The sequence below is a fragment of the Centrocercus urophasianus genome, unplaced genomic scaffold (assembly GCF_019232065.1).
Source record: "Centrocercus urophasianus isolate 14NV4802_14NV808 unplaced genomic scaffold, USGS_Curo_1.0 seq_18, whole genome shotgun sequence".
Classification (NCBI taxonomy): Eukaryota; Metazoa; Chordata; class Aves; order Galliformes; family Phasianidae; genus Centrocercus; species Centrocercus urophasianus.
In genome coordinates, this window is record NW_024884733.1 from 13,733,629 (window position 1) to 13,755,835 (window position 22,207).

Below are 22,207 nucleotides of genomic sequence, written 5' to 3' on the forward strand. Positions count from 1 at the left end.
CTTATTTTGTCCTTTGAGTTAGGAAGCATGTCTCCTTACTGCAAACCACAGCCACTGTCCACAAGACGGACAAAATCCCAAAGAGACATGGCCCAAACCACTAAGAGCCATGGGAAGAACACAATTAAGCAAAAAGGTGGAAAAAGACTTGATTTAAAACAAACAATCTGTATTTAAAATTATGCAGAACTCATTTTTGTTATTTCCAAGAATACCTAAAGTCACCGTTAGCACAAGCTTTACTGAAACCTATTAGAACAGCCACTCTTACTGTCCCAAAGCAGCTACAAACCTGCATGAAAGAACACTGGATTTAAATATTAACCAAATCTAAAACCATATTCTCAGCTACTTAGGAAGCAGTCTTTTAAATCCTGCCTACAACAGATTCTGCTTTCTCTGAGAGAGTTCTTCACTGAAAGCCCTTCTGGAGAAAACAGCTACCAGCCTCCCTCTCCTTAAACCAAGTTATTTTTATATACACACATACACCTATGTATATGTTTATGTGTATGTAAATATATATACAGATACATAAATAGTTCTACAAACATGTATACACACACGCATACTTATATGTACACATACATAAGTGTCAATAGGTAAGCACTTTTGAGTTTTTAAATGCTTAGTGTTTAAGCAGAAAAGATCTGGTACATGTCACTGTAGATATGTTATACATATGTCCAGACTCTTAGAACATCTGTAAAGATTACAGAACAATGGTAGGAGAGAGGGTTGTTTTTCTATTTTGATTTTTTTTTCCCTCCTAAGTTCAATTAGCAATGCAGAACAGATATTAATGCTAAAATCCATCAGAAAACTCTCCATCATAAATACCACAGTAAGCATGAAGCACCAGAGCCTGACCTGTATGAAATGGGTTAAGTCTACTTTTTGGCAGCACATTATCAGTTAAATGTAATGTTAACTTTATAAAAGAAGGACAAGTGTAGATGCCAAACTGGGGTACTTGGTATTGTGAGGATAATACAATCAGCAGACACAGACACAAATTATGTTTCTCTTTTTATTTACAACTTGTACACAACTGTGCGTTGTTTTCAATAGGAACTTTGTATAACGTGCTAGAACTTCAAGCAGTAACTAGTTTCACCTCAAATATCCTCTGCAGATACCTAAAATACTGTATCAAACAGTTTTACTCAAACAGTAGATCTATGTATTATCACAATGAAATGCCAAAATAATCAAGATCTATTAACTTTTGCTGTGATCAAATAACAGTGAATGTAGAAAACACATCAACAATTTCCCACCCATGGTTTTTACAAAGACTTCAGTGAACATAACTGCAGCAAATAGTTTTGTGCACTGCACTTAACAGCGGGAGACTTGCTAAGATATTTCAGGAGTACATCTATAGCAGCGAACCCTTGTTAACGCAGGTTAGGCATGTCACATGTGCAACCTCAGTTTACCTCTTAAGATTCTTCCATTTCCCTTTAGATTTCCTAGAAGAATTATCTGCTTGATAGTGCTTAGCTTTTTGTAGCCGAGATGGTAATTTTAAATTAATTGATTTATCGTGACCAGTATTTCTGTAAATTTCTTCTCATTAGATGCGACATCAGCTGCCTCACTGCTGCCAGATTCAATTTTACAATTCCATGTGAAAGCTAATTATGCCAGCAGAACAATCTGTCCTTTTAAGCAATCGATGTCCAAGTGAAAGGTTTTTGCCTATTTCTTATGAATTACATTTTACTTCTGTGTAAAATACACAGGATACACAAATTCATGGCATAAAATCTACAAAACACATGTAGTATCTGACCTATTTCCCTCCATTCCACATTCCCTGCTTAGCAAATTCTGAATATTCTCACTGACTAGCCAAGCTCATGTGCTGTAGTAACAAACTCAGATCATAGACATGGTTACATAGACAAATGTCTTTAGAAGACGAGTCAGAGGAGCAAAATCCTTAATCCCTTAATTTGGGTGAAAAACACTTTGGTTTACAAGCATTTGTTCCCAATTTTCTCAGCATTTACTGATCACCGAAGTTGAGACTTCATGGAACATTTTAACTTCCACAATTCAAAATTTAGCTGCTTGATCAAGTTAAAGGTAGTTGCATGAGCTTTTTCACATTCCCCATATTTAGAGGACAGTATTTGTTAATTTCATTTGTTTTGGGAAAGGTGATATTTTTTCCAGCTGTTTCTCAAAGCATGATATAAATACAATCAATTAATTTGTATTTTTAACATGTATCAGCACAGTTATCAGGATTTTCAGGATTTCATGTTATTTACTAAGCATCATTTTCTCATTTAGAAACTCTGATAGTTCAGTTTGCGTAAAAAAAATGTAGAATCACAGGATGGCTTGGGTTGGAATGGACGTTAAAGGCTAAGCAGACTCAATTTATTTTGCTTTTGCCAAAGATCATCTGGTTCCAACCTCCTGCTGTGGGCAGGGACACTTCCCACTAGATCAGGTTGCCCAGCCTCCATTCCTGGAGGAGTTCCAGACCAGGCTGGATGGGGCCATCCAAGAAAGAATTTTCCTCACGCCGTAATGATACACAGCAACAAAATTCACTTAACATCTTTTATTACAAACAGTCTATCCTTACTGGAGGAACCAGTCAAATTCAGTATGGATTCTATGGAACTTCATATACTTTCTGACCCCTCATGGGAAAAAGGGTAAAAAGCAGCTTACCTCTCAGAGGGTAAGACATTAATGATCTAATTACCTGCAACAAATTGTTGTCCTTCCGGAATGCTGAGTTTCTCACTTCTCGAAGCAGACTGCAGAACCTTGTGTGAGCAGTAATCTCCTGACACTGACATGCTTGCAACCGTTGACCATTTCTGGTTGTGTTTTTAAGTGTTAATGTATAGGGTGATCAGCATCTGCAGTATGGATGCTGCACTTCTTTGTGACCAGTAGTTTCTTCCTGGTGTCCTGAGACATTGAAGTATAAAGGGGAAAACAAAGCAGCGCTCACCTATTTCACACTGAGGCTGTGCTGGTATAAGCAAAAGTATGGTCACACTGACCAGCATAAAGCTCACCATGTCCTTCAACCTGCTCAAGAACAGAAGTTTGGCTGTGGGAGCTGCACAGGCTCCAGTCTGCAAGTAACATGTGGCCTATGTCCCTCTTGCACAAGAAGGGCAGAGGCCCAAAGGAAGTCTCACTGAGATGAAAGCCAAATATAGCTTACGAGAAAAAGAAATCCTAAATCCCCAAGGAAAGCTAAAAGACAAGCTAAATGCAAACAGGAAAAGGGAACGAAATTTTTTGTAGCTTTGATGAAGGCTTCAGTATTATATTAGCATTCTGCTTCTCTTTTACTGAGGTACAGTATTTATAACCAAAAAATCTAGAACTTTTATTGAAAATAATTTTCTTTCAGGAGCTCAATTGCAGCACCAGGTCTTTGGTAAGGTCTAGGATGCAACTCCTCACAGTGATTCATGTGCTCCAAGAACTAGGATACATTCCTCTCAACAAACTGTAACTCAGAGCACAACTTGGGGTATGCTAAGATCCAAGTCATTTTGTCTTAGCTGTACGAATCACAGATACTAGCAGAAGTCATCAGTCCAACAGTGAAGCTAAGCTCTTCTCAACCAGAGCTACTTCCTTTCCTTGGTCCAAAGCCTTTCACTGTCACTAAACTTCAGTGCGTTCTGTGGCACTTGCTTCTGCAGAACTTACTAGGTGACTCAATTCAAATGCTGAAGTATCAGACAGCACTGAAGATTGTTGTTTTTTTCTCAAATTAATCCTGCAAAAATGCAACTTTGTACACTGTTCAGAACACGTGTGGAATTCACCTAAGAATTGAAAAGAGCTTGACGACTCTTTTCAAAAATAAGAGTTCTTAAGAATGGAAAAAGGTTTTATTTAGATGAGCTGATTTGATCTTTTTCACGATTAAGACTGTACTTCTTGGAGAGCCTGCAGGACTCCAGAGGTCATTATTTGCCCTGCTATAAACAGACCAAAGCAAAAGAAAATATTTATGAGCTCTAGGCATGTTAAATGCCTAGAAAAAAAAAAGCTCTAGGCATCCCATTAGGACAGTAAAGTTATACAATAGCAGTTTATAAATAATTAAGATAATTATTCCCAATAACTTCCCAATTAGCACCTTAAAATAATTTGGAGTTTTTTTCATCTACAGTATCATGTTTCTGCATGAAAGTCTTTTGCACTGTCACTTAAATGAAAGGTAAAGTAATGAAAGTGCACTAACGTATATAAGACAAAAATGAGACAAAAACTGCATTCTGTTTCTCACTGTTTCACTGATGCTTGGTTGAAACCTATAGAAAACTGACCAACACCAGTTATCAGCCTGCTCAGCTACACTGATTACATGGCTTTAGATATCAATCTCAATAGAAAAAACATCATTTCATACTTAAAAGTTTTGTACCCTGAATAAATATTTCAGCCATATGCTGCCTTATTTACAAGTTTATGAAAAGAATGGGTGAAACGAACAACAAAAGGCCAGCCTATATTATTTTTAGGCATTTAACTCCAGAATAGCAACACCTTCTCGTTTCTCTCAACCCCTCAAGAGCCTAAAAGTGCATTTTCTCTTCTAGGCACGTTTGGAATTCTTCGGGAAGTGTGACAGTGCCTGCTGCTCTGCTCCCATGCACACCCATGTCGCCAGTCAGCACTACTGCTAAGGAGGTAGGTGCATCACTGTGACTTTGTCAGGGTAAAGCAAGTACTGCTCGGCTCTTGGGAAGGAGGGGAGGTACTATGGGTCAGGGAGGACTGTGAGGCCTGGTAGTGACACCAGTCAGCAACCCTCGTGTACTAGCCTAAAGCTTGGAGTGGACAAGTGTGATACCACGGAGCTGCTAGCAGCTGGTGATGGGAAGGCAGCTGGGCCCTTGCAGTAGTCCCTGAGCAGCTGCCAGACCACCCACACCTCACCCAGCACTCCAGGGAACTGTGCTGCTCAGCCCCAGCCATAACTGCTTTGGGGATGGCCATGCAGTTCCTGACCTGGTGCGTCACTCATGAAGTCCTCCTGGCTCCCCTAGTCAGCACTGACCATTTTTCAGCATACCACTGGCACATTCTTCCTTCGTTGCTTTTGACAGTTAGCCTTACTATTAGCATAGTGATAGCCAAAAACAATTTTAAAGGATACATTCAGCACTTTCGCTGCTTCCTTTCTGTTTCGACTGCACAAACATCTACATTCCATACCAATACACCGAGCAGCACGTAGCTGTGTGCCGTCAGAGGAGGGACAGTGCAGTGGGAAATAAGCAAGGTGCAGCAAACTCTTCTGCAAGGCGGGAAGGCTGTGGAAGAACCGCTTAGAAAGGGAAAACTTCGCAACAGGTGTTAGTGCCGGGAAGTGCCGGGCGAGGGCCCGGGAGCTCCTCCAGCCCACTGCCCGCCCGCCGCAGCCGCGCACTCACCGCAGGAAGCGCCGGAGCTCGGCGGGCCCCGGTCCGTGCAGTCGCAGTGCCTCGCGGGGCGGCCGCCCCCCGCCCAGGCCGCCGAACAGCCGCGGCGCCCGAGCCAGGAGCACCGCTCGGTGAGCCCGCAGCGACGCGTCGCCCACGCGGATCGTCACGTCGGTGTGCGTCCCCTCCGCCAGCAACCTGCGGGAGCGCAGCGGCACCGTTACCCGTACCGCCGCCACCGCCGGCCCGCCCCGGCCCGCCCGCACCTACCTGCTCAGGTCCTGCCGCAGCTGCTCGGCCAGCGCCTCTTTCAGCCGCTGCCGCTCCGCCGTCCCCGGGCTGGGGCCCTTTGGCGCAGCTCCGCTACCGCAGCGCGCCATGTGCCGGCAGTCACAGCGCCCCGCTCTACGACGCCGAAGCGCGGCCCGCTGGCCCTAAGGCAGAAAGAACAGCGCCCTTCCCGCCACTGGGACCAAGGCACCGTCGCACCATAGGATGCGGCTGCCCCTCGGCGCGGCTCGGGCCGCGGCCGGCGCCCGCCTGCGCCAATGAGGGCTCACGGTGCGGCGCCCGGCCCCGCCCTTCCCCGCGGCGCCTCGAGCGTCCTCCCGCGGGCGGGGCGGGGAAGGGGGCGGGGCCTTCCGGCCTGACCCCACCCTCCGCGGAGGGGCGTGGCGGGAGCGCAGTCCCGGCGCTGTGCCCCGGCCGCTCCCCGCCGCCTGGCGGAGCCTCCCGCAAAGCGCTGCGCGCAGGGGCGCAGCCAGCCGGGGGAACGTCCTCAATTTCCGGCAAAGGTTTTCGTACCGAGATAAGACTGCTGTGTAAACAGTAAAAGCAGCTCTGCAGCGTCCTTCTGAGACAGGAATCTCCCCAATTTATAGTTCAGTTTAAAAGGCGTGTAACTACTGATGTATATAAATGTTGAAAACGTTGGTGGGAAAATTATACTTGAGTATCAGGTGCCATTCATAGGTGGGAAAGGTGGGATCAGTGTCTGAAACACTAGGAAAAAAACTTGGCAGCAGTTCTTAGAGATGACAACAGTAGATGCTAACATAGGAAGGCCGATGCCAGCAACGAGGCATTGTTTCCAATAAATCATCATGTGAGGAAGTGCACAGACACTTCAGCTGTTCAAACCTCGTTCTGAGCATCCGTAAGAAACCTCTCCGTGGGAAGCCAGGTAAAGGGAGTAATGTAAGTTGCATTTTATTAGACAGAGGTGGTTTTGATACATGTTAGATTTCCCACTCTTCTTGTTCAGACATTGAGTGTACAGGTTCCCATTTTTTAGTCAAGAAAAACACATTGCACAAAGCAGCTGCATTCAACAATACAACAAGATACGTATCATTATTCACTTGAAGACTAGAAATGTGCCCAAAATTTTTTCAGTCATCCAGTATGCTAAGATATACATAATAAAAAGAGTTAATAACTTTAATGGTAAAATACATTAAAAAAATTCAGGCAAATTGAGAATGAAAACTTGTGACTTCCTTCTGTATGGCACCACTCCATTATTTCATTATAAATTTATAAAGGCACCACACACAGAGACTGTAAAGCAAGGGAGAAAACAAAACCAAGCAATTTTCCATGATTTTCTTTCTATACAAATACATGTATCTTAAGGCAGGTGTTTTATGTGCAAAATACAAGTGTACAGGTAAAATCAATGTTGGTATTCTCATACTCACTTCATCTTTTAGCAGAAACATTGGTGTCCAAATGTACAGTACATCAAAAACACTTTTCTCTAACAGAGCTCAAAATAGAAGGCAGGCTGGAAGTATGGCCCTGATAACAATTACTTTTTAGATCTGTAGAGCTTTTTCGTAGACTCCTTAGAACATGTACAGTCATTCTCTCTTTCTTGTTGTGTCTTCCTTTAGAAAGGTCCATATCAACTTGTTCACTATGTCAGGTTGATCCTGCTGGAGCCAATGGCTGGCTTCAGACAAAATAGTTAATCTGAAATGATTTTTAACATAAATCCTTGTAATTTCTGCCATCTCAACTTCCATAAATGCATCTCTTTCTCCCCATAAGAGCAGGGTTGGCATGATGACTTCATGGTGCTGCAGAGGTAGGCAGCTTTAAAAAAAAATAGGCTTACTTTAGTCTTGTTTCATAATAATCAACAACTTACTTCATCATTCAATTTACTTAGTTTTTTAAATCAACACAGATAATCTTACTGCAAGCTTTTCAGGTTCCAGGGTATCTTTACAATATGAAGAGAACCCTCATGTGACTCAAAGTGCTCAAAGTGTTAAGGATAGAGAAGTTACGTGTCTGTAATCAGCAGCTGGTTGCAACAGAAGTCTTATTTTTGGAGCATGAATGATGCTTCTTCAGAATGCGTAGCCCAGGAGCTCCATAATCTCCATAAAAGTGAACGTGGAACAACATGCCCAGAATTCTGGTTGTCCATGGATTTCCCTGGGTTGATGAATGATATGGCAGATTTCTGAACCTGTTTTATCTACTGTATGTAGATTTCAATGAAATACAATGCTTTGAATCAAGTTTGGAATATAGTGTTCAAAGCATCCAGCTACCTGACTACCCATACTGTGTTACCAAAAATGGTTGTCCAGCAAATGGCAGGCATGTCCCATACCATGTAGCATTGTGCTCAGCAATAAAAACTGGGGGAAGTTGGCCAGTGGTGTCTGCAGCTGATCTGGGTCTGCCTGGAATCACTCATCAGGCGGTTGCACTCTGCATCACTTGTTTTATGTATTCTTTTATCATTATTATCATTATTATTTTCCCTTCCTTTTCTGTCCTACTTAAACTGTCTTTATATGAGCCCACAAATTTTACCTTTCTCCAGTTTTCTCCCCCATTGCACTGCAGGGCAGTGAGAAAACAGCTGAGTGGTGCTGAGCTGCCGCTGCGTTGAACCACAACACAGACTCAAAAGCATTTACACATTGTAAGACATTGATTTTTTTGAAGAAAAGCCCTTAGAAAGTAAAACGTTAATAAAATTATACCACCACACTGACACATTTAAACTTTCTATAAAAACTTTCCACTATTTTTTCTTAATACAGTTATTTTGAATGTAATTATTTTATAAATGTTTCCTTACATTGAGGGTAGATGTTAGAACACAGAAGACAAGCAGGCAGAAATGAAAGACTGTTTCAACATGAGTCATGTTAACACATCAGAATTCATTATTTATCTACTTCAGAGATGTTGAAAATTGTATCTGTATTTACTCCTGAACTGCTTTATCTTAGAACAGACTCTATCTTGGAAAAGACTAACTGCAACAATTCAGAACAGATTCCATACGCACAGATACAAATCATTATTATGCTAATGCTCAAATATGATAATGCTGTACCAATCATGTATAAAAAAAGTTTGTTCTTAACAAGCTTTTATGAAAAACCTATTGCTAGCTTCAAACTTAGGTGTTAATTGAGAAACTATACTCTAAAAATGGAAAGGGAAGATGCTATGCATTAGTTTAATGTTAGACAAAAGTGGAGACTTCGGAGACATTCCTTCTTTCTACTTACACATAATTCCGAGAATTAGTAATAAAATATCAGGTTAAATAATAATTTCATTTGAATTGATGAACTAGTAAAATTCTTAAAATGACTTTTTGTAGCAGTGGATTTAGATTTCATTTTTCCAACAAAGTGGCCCAACCCCCAGAACCATAGATTTTTTGTAGTAGCATCTCTAACAACTGATAATCTGGTGATCCAATTCAGTGTGTTTAGATTCATCTCTAAGAGCTTTTCAAGATTCTTTGCCTTGCTTATCTGTTTATGCAAGTAAGTGTTCGCAGTGGGTGGGAAGTAGCTCATCTTAATCATCTCTTTGGAAATAACCTTCCAGAAAAATTAAGAATCAGAGCTCCAGGGTGACAGCAATGAGATGGAAGCCTCTCACATGTAGGAGACCAGTGCCAGCCTGCTGGGAATCATGGTGAATTCAAGACAGTAGAACCTAAGTGCTGTTTATATGAGAGGAAGTGAAAATTTCAATCCAGTTATAATAGCTAGTGATTCACCTGTTTGTGTGATGGTGTGGCCATCAGAATTGGTGGCAAGAATAGAAAGAGCTGAAGACCCATATTTTTTTTTTCCCAGTGGAAATCCTGCTGTGTTGTGGCTGATACCACCTAGAATGTTATTCTGTGAATTCATCGCAGGAGTATTTTCATTAGAAAGGTAAATCAAACAGCGCACAAGAACATTCACACTGAGGAATTAATAGCTCTGTGAAGAGACTTCCTGATTAATACCTCTCTATTCCTTGAGCCTGAAAAAGGCCTGAGCTGGTAGTTTAAACATACAAGTCTTCTACTCATGCAAATCCCACAGCAATGCAGCTGCTACAGTCTCTTCACTGCTGCTACCGCAGCTGGTTAATGTGCACTCACTGATGCGAGGTGCTGTGGCAAACCTAATGAGCAAGGCTCAGGGCCCTCCTGCCTCTCCAGCTGCTCATTAGCCATACCCTGCAGGCTGCGGCTGTGCCATTCTAGCACCAGGGAATCCTGTGACACTCCACAGCTCCAGTTGCCCTTGGATGTCCCAGCTGTTGCTATCAGCCGCACTGTGTGGCTGCAAACAGGGACACTCCTACAAGCACAGCCGCTTCTCATATTCACCGTTGGTGTCTGTGCTTGGTGTTAGCTTATTTAGAAGATAACATGCCATCTCTCTATGCTGTTTTGTCTAAGGCTGTGCAGACAGCACCTAGCTTGAACACCTGTTTTCCTCCCAGCATTGCACTGCTGACTGCTTTCCTGACAGTGACAATGAGGAAGGCACAAGAGGAGCAGGAAGGGTGGCACTATGTTTAGAACAGGGAAAGCTGAAAGTTAATCTGCTTCAAAACTCTGCTGAGTTCAGGGAAGGAGGTTTAGCACTGCTGGAAACAGGAATTAAGGGAATAAAGAATTCAGACCTCCTGATATATCCATGCAGCATGGGGCTACCAGTCCTGAGTAGAGAATGACAAGGTTTAAACACATTCTGGCCGTTAGGTTTTTGGTAGATAAGCAGAGGGTGTCAGCCTCTAAGGCCAAGTCTGGCTGCTTGAGAAAACTCTGGTTGTTACTTTGTTTTGCATGGATACCTATTCCTATGTATTTTTCTGCCTGACACCAAATGTTTTTGTTAACTGTTGAGACTTTAGGAATACATATATACATTTTTTCCCTACTACCTTAGCGGCAGAAGATACAATAACGCTATTGGACTCTAGAGGGCTCTAGAATATTTTACCTTGTTTCGGAATGTTAGACTGACCTGAAAATATTTCTGTAATGGTTGATAGGTCCAGTTAATGCTCCAGGTTGTGAAAAGACATAGAGGTAAGCTTCAATGTCTTCTGCTGTTAATCTGCATCCTTTCCTACCGATTCCAGTGGTCTGGCTGGTAAACAAACTTTTCAGAACCTACCAAAAGAAGAGTAAAAAGCCATCACATATCTATAGAGCACTACTTCTTTCCTTCAACAAGACACATCTCTCTAAAACCTATTTATACATAGCTCACTCCAGAGTAATTGGAGTACACGCAAATAGCACTATTGCCAAGGTACTCAGTTACGTTATCCTGCCTGTGACAGGCAGTGGCAGGCTGTAGGCACATACTTTTTTCCTCAGGATGGAGCCAGCAGCTGAGAGGTGGGAGGCAGAAGGAGGCAGAAGGAGGCAGCATCCCCCAGCTTGCTGTTCTGTATGCCTGCAGCACTGACAGTGCTGTGCTGGGCTGCATATATGTGGGTCTGGGTCAATGCATACTGCTTTTTCTCTTTCTATACATTCATTTTGATTGTTTAACATTACATAAAATGTTGGCCTTATTGGTTTCTCAGGCAGAATTAACCACCTGAAAGAATGCAATATCCGAACTGCCAGGCTGCCCATCCTGCAGCAGTCAGTGCACGATGAGGGCATGTCCCACCACTCAGGAGCTGCAGCTAAGTCAGGAGTTCCCCTGACACCAAATGTGTCTATGGTAGAGCACAGCATGTGACTTCTGAGGTGGAGTAACACACTGTAGTGCTGGAGGTTAACAGTGTGTCCCAAATGCCTGCCAGAGATCCCAAACTAAGCACAGATTCTTTATGCTTTTATTCTACTTTGTATAAATGTATAAAACTGAAGAAAAATCAGAAAGCTCTGTATTTTTTCCAATAATTATCACTACATGAGAAGGGATCAATGTACGTGGTAATTCTTCCATCACTCACAGATAAATATACAAACAAGAGCACTCATTTTGCTCACCTTGAAATCATTTACTGTAAACATGAATTCAGGAAACCATGGCATTTGGAAAAAGAAGTAGTAACCAGATTTAATCAATTGTGATGGATGTCGTAGAATGTATTCTGAAACAAAAATGCCCATGAATTAAAAATGAAAACTGATGACTTAAACAAAATTACTGTTAATATCACTATTTGTTAAACTTAAAGGAATGTTTTAAAATACTGCATTATGTGACAAGAGATGATTAATTTTTCAGCAGTAAGTGTATGACGTGGTCATTAAAGTTTATTTCTTCTTTTATGTGTGTCAGTAGAAACAGGCAGCAAAATGAAGTCTGCCAAAGATTAGGTGAGAGCAGTGACATTCAAGAGCTTAATCACATGAGAGGTTTTCACTTAAGAGCTCTGTGCAGCTAGTCCGAAGCATTTTTTCAGGTGTAGAATAAGAGGCATAAATACAAATGTTACTTTTGCTTGTAATTCTCTCATCAAAGATGAGGTGTAGAGAAATCTGTAGATGATGATCCACTTACACTGCGAGTGGTAAGTCAAGAAACCTGAGATGGAACTCTTAAAAATCTGGTGTCATAATTGCCATCAGTTAGCAACAAGGAATGGCATGCATTGAGTAACTAAGTGATTAGAGTGTGCCTAAAGCAGTCACATGGAAGGTACAACGTCAAAGATCAAGCAATTTCGAATTCATAAATACATAAATCCCTTAGGAGTGCCTGGGAGTGTTTTAACTGCTGTTATGGCATTAATTGTGCAAATAACAAAAATATTTAAAAAATAAGACTTTGATGATTGTGAAGGCAAGCAGAATGCTCAGTGTATAAGCTCTCTGTTTTCATTTTATTCACAGTAGGAGAAATTTGACCCAGGGAGACTTTATCAAGCTGCATAACATATTTTGTTCTTTAAAAACATGCAAACAAATATTAAGGAAGGCTATAGTAATATGCATTTTGCTTCTATACAGCCTGGCTCCTGCTCTCAATGTAAGAACTGCAGCAGCTCCTGCTTGCTCCAATGGAGAACAGACATTTCCTTGGGTAAGTGAAGCTTAACTGCATTGCAAAATGTTCTTTAATACCTTGGAAGGGTGGTCAAGTACATTGTGAGAACAATATGTGTGAAGAGTTCTGATTCCATGGTGTCATAAGGTCAGATTTACATTCAACAAAGATGAAAAATAAAGCTTTGCTGAATTTTCTCAACTCTTTCTAGGGGTGACTTTAAAAATGAAAATAGCATAAGGTCAGCTATTTGAGAAACTAAAATGAGGGAGGTATTACTGAATGTAGATCCAATCCCTATGAAATTTTGTAATTGTGGGTAGCAGGCAAGCTTGAAGCCTATCACACAATAAATTCTGTTAGTGCACCAGATATCTTCTTGTGGTAACTGCTAGCACATTCCTGAGCTTTTGGTAAATAGACTGGAAAGGTTGTCTTGTTCCAATGAATATTGTGTAAGATGAAGTTTCACTTGTCACCTAAATCAGGATTACATTCTAGAAGTCTGATTCTCAGGTTGTCTTATACATTTTTAATAATACAGTGAGAGCTTAACCTTGGTATTATACAGCCATGTTCAGGGAATTCTATCCTGCCAGATTCATGTTTATGAAAATAATATTTGTTGGACTTCAAGGATTAAGAAGAAAACCCAGTAAATTTGCTTACAAACAGTCCCACTCCCTACAGTAAATTATTTCCCAAAGTATAATGCTGGACAGCTTACTGCTTCATAAAACACATTCCAAGCGTAAAAGGTAACAGAATATCTGAAAGAGCAAACACCTTTAATCGCTTAGCGCAAATACAATCTTAATGCAAATACTCTGGATTAACATACAGAACACTGTAAGTATGATAAAACTCACCTGTAAACACTGAAGGATGAGGGAAATTAACCACAATTAGTTTAGTCACCATTTCAGGGTAACATATAGCCACTAACCAAGCGATCATTCCTCCCCAGTCATGGCCAATCAACACACACTTGTTGTATCCTACCACACAAACACAAATTTGTGGGTTTTTTTCAGAGAAATTCCATAGAGATCATCACATACAGTAAGTGCTGGATAAAATAGGTAATGTAACTACTTAATACTGCACTGCTTCCATTACTAATGGCCAGGAACAATGTCTTTTTATTGCTAAAAAATATAATACATATTAAAATGAGTTAATTTGACTTCAATTACGCTTTAACATTGATATCAAATTGAAGTAATGTGGTGTCCAGATACCACTCTGTTCACATATCAGCCAGTGCACAGTCAAATATTGCTTTGAATTGATTGCTTTGAATATGGGAGGTTAGCTAAGCACTATAGATCATCGCTGTGCTAGATTATATTTAATATCTGTATAGGTGATCCGTATATATATATAGATGAATGTGCACATTTAAATATTTAGAAGTATAGAAGTAATACTTCTCCATATGCTGTTTTGATGTCAATTTTTCAAAGTTCTTAGCATTCACCTAATTACTATTTCATTGATGGAAATGGGAATTTTGCAGCAATAAAAGGTGGGGGGCAGGGGGAAAGTCATGCCTGTTTTTGAAAGCTTAACTATTCCTTCTTTAACCATTCCTCGAATACATACTACAGTGTCAGATACTATCATAGTCCTCACTAAGGATTGTAATACTGAGCATGTATGCTACAAATAAAATTTATAAAAGCCCAACTGTTCTGAATTCTGAAAAATGTGGACGCAGTTGTCAAAGCATCTTAAAATCTCTCTTGAATAAAAATCTCATCAAGTACATTTGATATAATCAGCGTCTCCAAAAGAATTTAACTTAGGGTTAGAACAAAGGTAGGAAGTCTCAGAAATACTTTTTTTCAGAAATTTTCAAATCTGTATGAAATTACATGATGGTGAGAGCTCTTCACAAACATAACCATGGCATTACCATGGAGATTAACACAACCAGCAAAGGTTGGAAAATGTAAGCACAGTGTGGAGGCTGCCTGCCCAACCTTTCAACAATATTCAGGCTTTGCAAGCAAAGCAAATCCCAAATTCAAGCCTTAGAACTGGCACCACTGCTGCACTATTTTTTAATGTGAAATGCAGTCAGTTGTTTCACTATGCCTAGAGTATCTAATGAATTAAAATGAATCTAATCTTTTGTCTTACTATTTGTACAGAGAGGAAATACCCCTCACTAGGTGATGTTTTTCATTGTCAGAACAGCTGCGCTTCCTTCTGAACTGAAGGGGTAAAATTTACCAGAATGTTTCAGTTCAGGATCTACTACACCGTTTTTTTTTACCACAGAGAGCAATGCATCCTTTTCTCTCCCTTCCACTCCTCTCACTGTTGTGTAAGACAGAGTGATTCAGCTCTTGAGAAATGACTAATGTGCAGGAGTAGTATTTTGGGATTTTTTCTTAAGGCATCAGATATACTGTCATCATCACTATAAAGCCCACAATATTTATTCTATCTTGTTTGTGCTAGAGGAATTTCACATGATAGAAATTCTCTTGTCTGCGAGTGCTATTAGACTAATCCATAACAATATTTATTGAGTGCAACTGTTAGGAGTAAGTGAAGGGTCTTTTTAGTTAGAGGAAATATCATAGGTTTGTTCTGCTGCATTTCACAGCACATGGAGAAGAGTTTTTGAAAGTCATGATGGAAAATCATCTTTATGCATTGTTTCTACTGGTATATACATCATGAGTGGAAAGCAAACCTTTTCCATTAGTACTGTTATAGTCCATATATTAGGAATATCCTTAGCTTTATATCTCTACATATCTAGAATATGTATATCTAAAAGAGAAGCAGTTGTTTTGAAATCAATATTTATACACTTATGTTTTTTTTTCCGTGAGCTGAGTAGTTTGTCTTCTAGTAACTCACCTAGAGATTCCAAAATATCCTTTATATCTGTTATCAAGAAATCCAATTTGTAATTTTCTTTGTGCGAAGGAGCATCTGTTTCTCCATAACCTCTCAAATCCAGGGCCACCACTCGATATTCACTTTTAAATTCCCGCAATTGATGGCGCCAAGAGTACCTAACAAAGGGAAAAAAAGTTGGAGTTATAAGGTCAAGCAGTATGATACTAAAATGCAGTCAATGGTTTTGCTCCCAGATAGTTGAGGATACATTAACATGGCTTTGTTTGCAATTAGGTTCTTTTTGCTTTCTATGGTATGTTGCTTATCCCTTGTAGCTATGGCAATTCTGTGCTCCCTTTTTGAATTCTACAGTAAGGAAATGCAGCTGCCGAAGAGGCAGCATGGCCAGAGCCTGGATATTTTAACAGTTCTTGGAGCCTGGCATGATCCCTTTGCTGTAAAGGAAGCAGGCATAAAACAGAGCACACACTGGAGTATTCTGTCTTATCCTTGTAACCATTCCATCATCAAAAAAGTAAGGTCTGAAAAGCTTTCTCTTCTCCCTTGTTCATATGCAAATTTTGATGGACTAGGGAAATATTCCTCTAGGGAAAGATTTTTTTTTTCCTTTTCAGAAAAAGAATGTCAGGCAATTCATATGCTAAATTAACCAAAGAAAGAAATACAATGAATAACAAATGAATGTGGTGAATTCCATATGATTTATATTGTGCACACTTTCGTCTGTGTCACTCTACTGCTAGAATTGTTCCAGAACAATCTGTCAGCGTGTTGGTACACCACAAAGCATTGCATTGCTTGCATTTCTGTGGAAAAGAGTGAGAGCATCACATACTTTAAAAGACATACAAAATGAAGAAGGCAAAGGCTTGAACTATTCCTCATTCTGCAATAGTATGTAGTGACTGGATGAGTATGTTTGTAATGCAAAAATAGCAAGAAAATGACAAAGGTGATCCTGAAAGAACTACCTGCCTTCGAGTGTTACTCACATCAATTACATTTCAGAATAGCCAGCACCAAGAAGACTTGGCCTTAGATTATAATAAAAAGATACATGAAAAACATCATCCTTCTGGACATGGATAACATTGACTGCATGTTGCTAGGATCTAGCTTTTTCTTCTGCTCTTTTTTCAACTGTGTCCATCAGGTAGATGATACAAAGCATAAGAATCATCAGGTATCATGAGAGATGCACAGAATTCTACCTGAATTCAAACTATATCAGTTCATTGGGTATTCCACTTTTAGCTTTGCCTCCAACCTGCTAGGCATTCTGAATATCGTAAGTAATATCACAGTAATATTTATTAATTATAGAAATTTATATTCATGTAAACAGAAGTCAGAACCTTTCCATTTTAGTGCTATATGATGCAAATGCAATATTTATCAGATCTCTAGGAATTAAATTTTTAAATGCATTGTACAGTGATTTGGAAGCTGAATTTGCCATGGTAACTGTTGTAGCTATCATGTATATTTCAGTAAGAAGAAAAAAGGGCCAGAAATAAATAAATAATCTGTGTTTGTTTCAGAGCATGTCTAACTGCTATCCGCAGCAGCCCATCCGCCACCAAATGTCTGACTGAACGTGTTTCATATCCAAAGAAATCTTTTTACTGTGTATGAAACATAACCAGAAGACAGTTGCTTTGCAGGCAGGAATTGGAATGCTGGTGAATGCCTTTGTTATCATAAGGCTAAATAACTGAAATTATTTTGTGACTTTTTATTCATGTTATTTCTGAAAGGCAGCTTGTACAAAATTCAGCAGCTTACACATCCCAGCTGTCTCAACACATCATGCTCACTTTCAAATATTTTGTCTTTCCACGAAATTGATATTGATTATCAAGTTCTTATGCATCTAAAGCTCTTAATGGCTCGGGTGCATTATATTCCTAAGTGATCTTTCATCTTCAGACATTCTGAGTCACTTGGTAAGGTCAGTGTTCTCTGGTTGTAGTTGTCCTACTTATAACCTTGAGACATTGGAAAGCAAAGGATTTGCTGCAATTAAAAATTGTAACTGTGAGTTGTATCCATTTTTTTTTCCTAGTTGAACAGTACAAATTTAACGCAGATTTAACTGTCTCTTAAATTGTGATTATTGTACTGCATGCTCTGAGAACATTTTCTATCCTTGCATTAAAATTTTGCACTGATTGAATTAACAAGCCAGCATCATACTTGTAGTGTGACTGCTTTATAAACGGTTAGCATGTATTTTTCTTTCCAAAAATAGTAAACTGTGCTATTGGTGGTCCCAGTAACCTACATTGCAGTTTTTAAATCATTATTCCATTCCACTTGAATGGTCAGATAATATATAAACTGTCACTTACAGCATGGCTCGCCATTCTAAATTGTAAAAGCAGCTGTCTGAATTTTGATATATACTGAATTTCAGTAGAATATATACATGAAATGCTAATTTTTGCATATTATTTCCACTGTAGTGGAAATTAGCTGTATTCTCAGCTGTCTTTCTGTGTTGGAATACACATTAAATACCCATTCTGCAAGATATGCATAATGTTTGCATTAGGTATGCATTCCCCCCAGTGTAACTGACTTTTTATTTGGTGTGTACAGCTTTTAGACTTGTAATTAGCAATTTAGTATTAGGACAATATATTTATTTGAAAATCTATCTTAAAATAATAAATGTGACTCTTTACCATCATCCTCAATGCCTTTTGTATCTGCAGGATATTGCTGAGGGAAGAGAACTGGCCTCTCATTGACCTGGGTCAGTTTATCATGGTATGACTTGACTGTGGCTTGAAAGATTACAGTTCCATATCTGAGTTTAGAAAGGAAAAGGATCATTGAACTTGCTGAATTACTGGCATCACCACTTCCTCTATTCACTTATTGTTTTTTATGTGGAAGTTCTGCAAGCCACACCTCCTAGTTAAACCAGGCTGCGACAGCTCAAGCAATTTGGTTTAAACATCAGGCACATGACTGCTTTTCATTGTTATTAACTAATGTGCAGGCTTGGTTTTGATTCGTCATTCATCTTATGATGAACTAATAATAGAGCCTTTTCCCTCCAAGTAGCACTCTGAAATTAGGCTGCAAAGCAGCCTATAGAACTTGTAGTTCTCTCCCTTCCCCAGTTAAAACTCATATATAGTGTTTTTAACAATGTGATCCATACTGCCCTTAACATACATTGGATCCTCATTTCAGCACCCCCTGCTGTAGTTCTGAAGTTCAGCTTTGTTAGTACAAATGCTATGTGTTTTCCAAAAGGGAAGTTCATTAAAAACAAGCAGTTCCTCCCCAAAGTTTGAAGGAAAGAATACGTACTTGGAGAAAGAATAGAATGACAGTGCAAAAAAGACAGTTGTGTTGAGTCAGCCTGTAGGAATCAGTTGTGTTGTAGGAATGTTTTATGGTTGCTGCAGTTAGAAATGTCAATAGTTTGTTCCTGACTAGGTCTTAATACTGCTAATATGCATAGGGTTACAGAACAGTTCATTCTGAGATTACTTAAGCTTTGATTATCTCTCTCGGTCAGCCTCATTTATACAAGAAAAGCATGTAGGGAGTTTTTACCAGAATTCTGGAAAGCCATGAAGCAGCAGCATGAGTGGTTTACCCCTTTCTCCAGCAGCCACATAGTGGAATCTTAATCCTGAATCCTAGAAGGAGAGAAAAAGAAGTTTGGTGTTCTTACTGCTGCATTATAACTGCTGTACTGGTATTCAAGAATAAGTAGTTTTAGACAACATTCTTAAGGTACTGCCCCTGAAAACACATCAAGCTGTCAGTTCTCAAAGCTGAAGTCTTCTGTAATGCTGAGGTCAGGTACTGCTACACCCTGACAATGCTGAGCATCCCACAGCCCAGCAGCCACAGCCCCTTCCTGAACAGCCAGCTTTGACACATGCCCAGCTATGCGAGTGTGTGGCAGTTCAGCCACGAGCATGCTCAGGGTTCTGAGAGACCACCGCATGGCATGGGGATGAGGAGGTGGATGAAGATCATTATAAAAGCAAGGACCTTGCTTTCTTACAGACATAGCATGTGCTTGATGGAAAGACTTTCAGACATAATGTACTTTTAATGCACTTCTCATCTTTCACTTAGTTTCTAAGATTGAGCAACTATTTAAAACTATGAAGTTACAATCTTGCACAATAAAGCACTGCATGGATTCTTAGGAAAAAACAACAACAACAACAACAACAACAAACAAACAACAAAGCAATCAAAAGTAACTAACTACAAAGGAAGTTCTTCCTGCTTGCTTTTTTTACTGTCCAAGGCTTCAGACTTACTTCAGGAGAGAAAGCCTTCATGTAATCATCTTCTTTCTACCCTGTCTATAGTCACTATTTCTGATTGCATCTGTTAAACAAATGAGTCTTATCACCAACAGATAAGTTAGTGATAGCTGTCCAGAGGCTTAATACTGAAATGCCATTGAAATGAATGGATGTGTGCAAGCTTATGCTAACTCAGGGTCAAATCTGGCAGAATTTAAAACTGAAATGATGTCCTCCAGGTTTACTGAATTCTTACACAGATGTGCATACAGAAGTTGGGAAGGACTTAGCTCATAAAATACAACATGCTATTTAGGAGTCATTTGAAGGAAACTGCAGGAAGGAAGGCCATTCTGCTCCTGAACAAATGTCAGAGCCTGAACTGTCTCTGCTATTTTAAAAAGGGAAGACAAAACTCCTGCCTTTGCTGTCGATTGAGCCCTCGAGGGTCAGAACTGTGCAGAAAGCTTTTCTTGCCCACAGTGCTTCATACTGTCTGAAATACTTCTGCACAGTGAAGTCACTAACCAGCTACAAAGCCATTAACGTATATCTTGGAGTTTAAGAAGGCTCTGAAAAGGGCACATCTGTTTTTGTTTTTGTACTCATTGTAGATACAGGAGGGATTTTTGCTCAATTCTATCAAAAATTACACTGATACTTTTCTTTGGGGATGCCAGTGAAGTTGAAATATCTCTGTGTTTCTAGGTACTTACTGATCTCTTCCCAGTAAATTTTAGGGCTGTTACATCACCTCCACTGTTCTCCATACCATCCCTGCCTTTGATCCCTTTAACACAACAGAAGTTTCTCAGTTTTATTCCAGAGATTCTCCTCTCATTTCAGTCATCTAGCCCTCCTCCATCCTGCTTCTCTTTGTGTCCTTTAGGGATTCACCCTCAGTGTTTTTATTTAATCAATGTATTGCTTTTAAGGATATGGCTTTTACTCACGCAAATTCAATCATCTCTTGTACTGCAGCAAGTTGAATGTCACATACCCCAAACTAAGCCCATCCTCCACCAGTTCAGCTGCTCCTTTCAGTCTCCTCTTTTTTATTACTGCAACAACATGGCATCAGATATTGCCATCTTCTCTGCAACACACATCTGTCTTTCTTTTGCTGGAACCTGCACAGATCTCTAGGATGCATGTGTCTGGGAGGTAACACATGAGCCTGCTGTTACCCAGAGGCCAGAGAGTTTCATGCTGCCTGAACCGAGCAGCAGACTGTCATCCTGGCAAGCAGTCTGCTTTGCCCCAAAGGCTCCCTTATTCCCACCATCCCCTCGCTTCCCAGCAACCCCGGCATTACTGCTTGGCGCTATGGGAGAGGCAAATACAGCGTGTGAGTGCAGCAGTGTGTGCGTGTCTCCTGGTGATGTTGGAAAAAAGCAAGAAGGCAAATTGTGAGGGACTGGGAGGCTGAACGATTTATGTTAGCTCTGTGTGGCAAAAAAAGGCTGCACAGAACCCTCAGAACAGTGCTCTCAGTACTCATTCAATTAAAAATAGCGCTATGAAAATCGCAGCGCTCACCTATAGCTGCAGAAGAAACCGAGCTAAAACAACTTCTTTCCGGGCAGTTCCCGGAGGAGCAGATCGCAGGCAGAGACCCAGAGCAGTCTCTTAACAACCCTGCGGGCCGTAACCGCGCAGCCTCAGGGATGGGGCTGAGCGCTTCACTCCGCGCTCCCCCTGCAGCTCCGCCGCGAGGCCGCGGGGCCGCACCCCACGGGCAGCGCTGCCCGGCCCGGGCTCCTCCCGCGGCGCCTCCGGGGCAGCGGCTCCTTGTGCGTGCTTGCGGCGGGGCGAGCCCGCAGGGGAACCGCCGGAGGGGAGCACGCACGGGTGCCCGTGTACAGGCATGCACCGGCGGGCGGGCGCGCACGCAGCCGAGACGCGTGCACGGGAGCACGGGTGTGCACGGCGAGGCCCGCTCCCCCCGACCCCAGCCTTCACCTTGATCCGGACGTAGCAGTGGGTGCCCAGGGAGGGGTCGTTGAGGCAGGCGGGGGGGTTCTCCCGCATCACCCAGCGGAAGGTCTCGCCCGGTCGCCGGCCAATGCTCCATAGCAGCCGCAGCCCGGCGATGCAGGCGCATACTCCGCAGTAGCTGTACACCAGCGCCCAGAAAAGCAGCGCCCGCGCGGCCACCATCACACGGCGGGCGGGCGGCTGGCACGCAGCACCCGGTCTCGCCATCGGGCCCCGCCGCCGCCGTCCCCGCCGGCCGAGAGGGGCTCGCAGCGCCGCCGCCGCCAGGAGCCGCCCGAGCGGAGGCACCGCTCACGGCGGCGGCGGCGCGCCCGCCCCGCGGTCCCCGAGGCCCTCGCCC

General features: G+C 41.4%; 2 protein-coding genes across 4 annotated transcripts in view; both read right to left on the reverse strand.

Annotated features, from left to right (window-relative positions):
• BTBD8 (BTB domain containing 8) overlaps positions 1–5,490 on the reverse strand; it is a 30,938-nt gene extending 25,448 nt beyond the window's left edge. For 2 of the 3 annotated variants that reach the window (XM_042820116.1, XM_042820114.1), the window contains exon 1: positions 5,436–5,490. The gene's annotated coding sequence lies outside the window, so the exon portion shown is untranslated. Of the gene's footprint in view, positions 1–2,728; positions 5,392–5,435 lie in introns of those variants that run through there. The other variant, XM_042820115.1, reaches the window with a different exon arrangement.
• Positions 5,491–6,619: 1,129 nt separating this feature from the next.
• EPHX4 (epoxide hydrolase 4) lies at positions 6,620–22,074 on the reverse strand. Its single transcript, XM_042820117.1, has 7 exons — positions 21,832–22,074; positions 19,157–19,242; positions 15,581–15,738; positions 13,573–13,701; positions 11,701–11,804; positions 10,715–10,863; positions 6,620–7,520 (listed from the first exon to the last, which is right to left on the reverse strand). The coding sequence occupies exons 1-7, from the start codon at positions 22,072–22,074 to the stop codon at positions 7,286–7,288; spliced, it is 1,104 nt and encodes a 367-aa protein (XP_042676051.1). The 3' UTR covers positions 6,620–7,285.
• Between the last annotated feature and the right edge of the window lie 133 nt (positions 22,075–22,207).